The following is a 5,851-nucleotide window of genomic DNA, read 5'->3' as shown; positions in this document are numbered from 1 at the left end:
TCAAGGAAACACTCCCATTTAAAATTGCAACAAAAAGAATAAAATATCTAGGAATAAACCTACCTAAGGAGACAAAAGACCTGTATGCAGAAAATTATAAGACACTGATGAAAGAAATTAAAGATGATACAAATAGATGGAGAGATGTACCATGTTCTTGGATTGGAAGAATCAACATTGTGAAAATGACTCTACTACCCAAAGCAATCTACAGATTCAATGCAATCCCTATCAAACTACCACTGGCATTTTTCACAGAACTAGAACAAAAAATTTCACAATTTGTATGGAAACACAGAAGACCCCGAATAGCCAAAGCAATCTTGAGAACGAAAAATGGAGCTGGAGGAATCAGGCTCCCTGACTTCAGACTATACTACAAAGCTACAGTAATCAAGACAGTATGGTACTGGCACAAAAACAGAAAGATAGATCAATGGAACAGGATAGAAAGCCCAGAGTTAAACCCACGGACATATGGTCACCTTATCTTTGATAAAGGAGGCAGGAATGTACAGTGGAGAAAGGACAGTCTCTTCAATAAGTGGTGCTGGGAAAACTGGATAGGGACATGTAAAAGTATGAGATTAGATCACTCCCTAACACCATACACAAAAATAAGCTCAAAATGGATTAAAGACCTAAATGTAAGGCCAGACACTATCAAACTCTTAGAGGAACACATAGGCAGAACACTCTATGACATAAATCACAGCAAGATCCTTTTTGACACACCTCCTAGAGAAATGGAAATAAAGACAAAAATAAACACATGGGAACTAATGAAGTGCAGAGTTTAAAATGTCAATAATCCACAGGGAAACTGGAGACCATTTAAAACATTCATATTAAATCTCTCTAGAAAAGACATTAAAAGATCTCCAATCAAAATGTGAATTTTATAATAGACATGGTATGATACAATTTATAATAGATATGGTAGGAACCTTTCCCTTTCACGGGAAAGCTTCGGCTGGGAAAAAGGAATTGTTCTTGAAAATGGGGCCTGTGCTATTGCAGACACTGTGCTCAACCTAGGTCCACCGAATGCTCTGATGTCATCACTGAGGTCACAGAATTCCACTGTGAGCCTGGCAACCTTGCAAACATAACAGCCCTGGTGAGCACTAGGCACTACTGCTGGTTCACCAAGTGGTACAAGTTTTTCAGCCATTTAGGAGACTTGACTATTTTTGTTTGTATTGAATCATTTCAACGGATTGCCCAAGAGCCAAGAAGGGCCAACCTGTAGGGAAGAGGAGGAGTTGGACATCTCTTGAGGCATCTTCTAAGGGAGACTTCTAGTTGGTACGATGGAACGGCGACAAAAGAGGAAACATCTGGAAAATGAAGAGTCCCAGGAAACTGCCGAGAACGGAGGAGGTATGTGGGGGGCAACTTGTCTGGGGCACATGGGTTTCTGCCAAACTGAAGCTTCTCTAGGAAGCGGGGGACTGAGAACGTGTCACCTGTGAAGCAGGGAGCGAGAGACCTTGTCTCACTGATGCTGCCGTATCTATCCGGAGGGTCCCTGTGGTGTGAGACGGCACAGAACGGCCAGATGCCCCCTGGGAGATGGGAGGTCAGCTCCGCTGGACTGAGGACTGCCTCCTGGGGCAGCCGGGCCTGGAGCTTTGTCGGACTCACAGCAGGCTGCATCCTGCTTGCACAGACCTAGAGGTGCAGCTTTCCTCAGTCCCCGATTTCTCTCTTATGCTCTTGGATCTTTCCTAGGGGTCATGAGGTGGGGGATGTGAAGGATGCAAGGATGCTGAGAGAGACCCGTGAGTTGCTTGGCCTCTTTTACCAAAGTGGAAAGAGAAGCCCCATGAGTTGAAGGCCCTGTTGAAAAATATCTTGACAAGTGGAATGCACTTTGAAAGAAGATTGTTTGTCTAGGGATGGTGTCATATTGAAAGCAAGGAGGTTTTATTCCTTCAACAGGAAGAATTTCCCAAAGGAGATCAAGGGAAGGGAAGGGTTTTCCAGAGACTGAGACCGCGTGAGCGGGGGTGAGAAATGGCCTCAGGGTCCTGCGGGGAGCTCTGAGAGCCACGGGCCACGTGGTGCCTGCGTGCATTAAATGTAGGCGAGTAGCTTGCCCTGGGAGAGGGGTGGTCACCCCAGAGCTCCAGCTAGAGGCCTCTGCCCCAGATTAGAGCCCAGTAGCTCCTACCAGGCTCAGGGCCCTGGAGACTGTAGGATGGGCCCTGGGAATGGAGCTCTAGACAGCAGGCAGATTTCCAGGCAGTGGCTGGGACAGGCTGGGGAAGGCAATGACTGCCCCTGACCATTCAGAATATTTTGCCCTATGTTCCTGTGTGTGTGTGTGTGGGAGTGTGTGTGTGTGTGTGTGTGTGTGTGTGTGTGTGGTAGTGCAGAGAAGAGCGAGATGAATGGGGGTAGAGTGCTTACCAGATATAAAGTCTGCGTGGTAAAGTTCTTGTCACCCTGCCTGGACCTGGCTGACACTCGGTGTACGTAAGAGTGTATACAGAATTCTAGTTAGGGGTGTTTTATGAGACAGAAACTCATACACCCATGTACACTCTGATACAGCAAAAATATCACACACCCTACATATAACTTCTTTAGTAAACCACACAGAGCACATGGAGGTATATACACGCATCCCTCCTGTACTACATTCTCATACAACCCACCTGTATCACAATCCTCTCCTCCAACAACAAACGCTGGAGATGAGATATGTATATAGACACACACACTATATATATAGGACACACACACACACACACACACACTATATACATGTATCTCCTCAACACTTGCACAAACACAACTAACTTCAGCCATCTCTAAATACCTCTATAAGAACCAGTCACGTGTCATACACACCACACTTACAACACATTCTTGCGTAATGCCAGACCCGCTTTGTACAAACCACAGTAAACCACAGTCTCAGTAACCCATGTCAGGATTGCCAGAGAAAATATGGGCTATCCAGTTCAATTTGAATTCCAGATAAACAACAAGTAATTTTTCAGTATCCGTATGTCCCACATATTGTATGGGCTATACTTACACTAAAACTAAGTCAGGCCAAATACTGCATGGGAATACTTACACTCAAAGATTATTCTGGGTTTATCTGAAACTGAAATTTAACTGGGTGCCTTGTATTCTTGTTCGCTAAGTCTGGCAACCCTTATATACTTACCACCAGCTGATGTATTATATATTTATTGTAGTTTTGTTTAGTGTGTGTCTTCCCCTACTAGAATGTGCAGCGTTACCAAAGACTACAACAATGGAAGAGTGCCGGATACACAGGAGTAGCTGCTTACTGAATCTTGGTGAATGAATGAATGAACACACACCATAAATACAAGCCACACCATGTAATGAGGAAACGTTACATGTCCCAGAATTCCTGACTTGTGAACAGAAACCATGCACACAAAGGCCACAGACACTGATAGACACGTCTGCACTGTGCTCCCCATGCCAACCCCACACTTACCACAGACTTAACTGATACACATCACTCACTCTTCCCACACACTCACAGTCACCACCGAGGCCGACATTACCAACTAGACAGTGAGAGAATAAGTATTGATTGGAATTAAATCCTGGAGGATCCACTGGGAACCACACTCTCAACTGTGTGTATTCACTGCACCTGACACGTGTCACACACTCAGTAAATATTTGTGGACAGAGGACTGATGAACCCACCCTGAGCCTTTCATTCCTCCCTCAGGAATCTCAAAGTCACAAGAGGATCCCCCTCGGCTTGGATCCACTGTGGTGGCCCAAGGCTGCAGCCCAGGGGCAGTGGAGGTCTCCTCTGCCTCTAAATACTTCTTCTGTACATCTACTCCGTGCAAGCTCAGCTACGCTGGTAAGAGCGTGGGGCTCCTCAGGTGACGGGGTGCTTGGCTGTGAAGCAGGAGGCACACAGATCCCAGGGAGGCTGAGAGGAAATCCAGGGTCATCAGAGGTGATGAGGGCTCTGTGGAGGAGCCTGGGCAGGATGGCTGAGCTGTTCCGAGGGCGTGGATGCCAGCTGAGTCTGGGGGTGTGTGTGTGAATACTGCTACTACCATGGTGGGGAAGTCAAGGAGCAGGGGCCGGAAAGGTCTGGGCTTGAGGTGGAGGGAAGAGGGACCAGATTAAGCATCTTCAGAGGAAAATGTAGGCTTTGTCTTTGCCTTTGCTTCCAGAGAAGGACAGAGTTCTCCATCATACACCTCCAGCCTGAGAGCAGGACCATCCAGCTCAGGTGCACACAGCTCACACATACACGCGCCCTCCAGGCACAGCCCTTCTCAGTGCACATCAACCCCAAGCACGTGCTCCACAGTACTCTCCTGCACCACAGCCCCATTCCACAAGGAATGCACCACCGATATTCCCAAACTCACACTCCTCATCGTACACGCATCCAGCCGCATCTCTCACATACTACAGCACTCACCACCATACTCCACACCCCTGTATACAGACACCGCTCCAGTATACCCCCCCCAGGAACATGAAAAGCCCACAGATGACACCAGATACACCACTCCGTCCTACGGCCAACGAACACCAAGCTCACGACATTGCTATGTCGTGCCAATGTCCCTCTCTCGTCTACCACACCTGCTCCCTCAGCTGCCGGCATGGCCCATGCATGTTATTATGATTTTAATTTCCTTTTTCAGGAATCCGGAGATTTCATCGAGACACTGCCCAGCCTAGACCACCCCTAGCCCAGGATCAGGAAGAAGGAGAGACCGCTTCCCCATCACACTGTGTCTCCTCCTCACCCTCTTCACCCTGTAAGAACTATCTGCACCCAGACAAAGAGGAAAGGGGCATGAAAATATACTACATGCAGGTACAAGTGAACAAGGGTGTCGCTGTCTCCTGGAAGACAAAGAAACCCTTGGAGTTGCCTGAAAAGCAGCTGAGGATAGAAGAAGTGACCCTTCCTGAGGATGTGTGCGCAGTAGCCACTGACCCCTCTTCTGATGTGTGCACCGAAAGCCTCCTGTCTGACAGTGAGCCCACTGGGGAGGAGAAAGAGTATGAGGAAAGGGCAGAGCCAGGCAGCCCATCAGGGCCACCTGCCGTTGAGGAGAGACCCAGCGCCAAGACAGCGGACTGGATGCTGACCATGGAGACCGGCTTCAGGTGCATGGCCTGCTGCCGGGTCTTCCCCACCTTGGAGATCCTCCAGCAGCACGTGAAGGGCGGCGTCCTGCAGGGCTTCAGCTGCCGTGCCTTTCATCTCACCATGGCCCAGCGGATGGGCAATGTGGAATCCGAGAGCACCCCTGAGGAAGAGGACGAGGAGGAGGAGGAGGAGAACGAGGAGGAGGAGGAGGAGGAGGAGGAGAAGGAGGTAGAGAAGCAAGAAGAAAAGGAGAATGAGGGAGAGCAGCCCACGGGGGAAGGCCCCAGCCCAAAGAGACCCCGCAGGCAGGGTCTTTTCTCTCCTTTGAGTTCCAAACAGCAACTGAGATTTATGGGACAGAAGATCCTGGAAGACGGTGTGGCCGTCCCTTGGAAGAGGTAAGGCTTGAGGCTGGCAGTCTTCTGAGCCTATGTCACGAGGGCCCAGAGGAGTCTAAGGGAAGGGGCCGCACACATGTGCTGGTTTACCTAATGGCTCTGCAGTTGCATCAAATGGGACACACCCAGCACTAACAAAGGCATTGACCTCTGTTGACGTAAACAAGAAGGTGGAGCCTTTTCCTAGGAGTTTTCTCAGGGTCTGCACGATGGACCTCAACTCTTAGAGGACGTACTGCCAGCAGCTCCTTCTCGGCAGAGAGAGCCAGGAGTGGTCTCAAGAGAGGACAGGGGCCCTTGCAGGACCAGAACTTTGAGGTCT

General features: G+C 48.9%; 1 protein-coding gene across 1 annotated transcript; it reads left to right on the top strand.

Annotated features, from left to right (window-relative positions):
* Window positions 1-1,313: 1,313 nt before the first annotated feature.
* Window positions 1,314-5,573, top strand: LOC309816114 (protein FAM170A-like; the record flags this gene model as incomplete). The annotated part of the gene is made up of 2 exons (XM_082646783.1): window positions 1,314-1,383; window positions 4,677-5,573. The coding sequence occupies 2 exons, from the start codon at window positions 1,314-1,316 to the stop codon at window positions 5,531-5,533; spliced, it is 927 nt and encodes a 308-aa protein (XP_082502909.1). The 3' UTR covers window positions 5,534-5,573.
* Window positions 5,574-5,851: the final 278 nt, after the last annotated feature.

The sequence above is a fragment of the Mesoplodon mirus genome, assembly GCF_964341445.2.
Source record: "Mesoplodon mirus genome assembly, contig: SUPER_14_unloc_1, whole genome shotgun sequence".
NCBI lineage: Eukaryota > Metazoa > Chordata > Mammalia > Artiodactyla > Ziphiidae > Mesoplodon > Mesoplodon mirus.
Note: the sequence above shows the minus strand (reverse complement) of the source record. Positions and strands in the feature narration are given on the sequence as shown.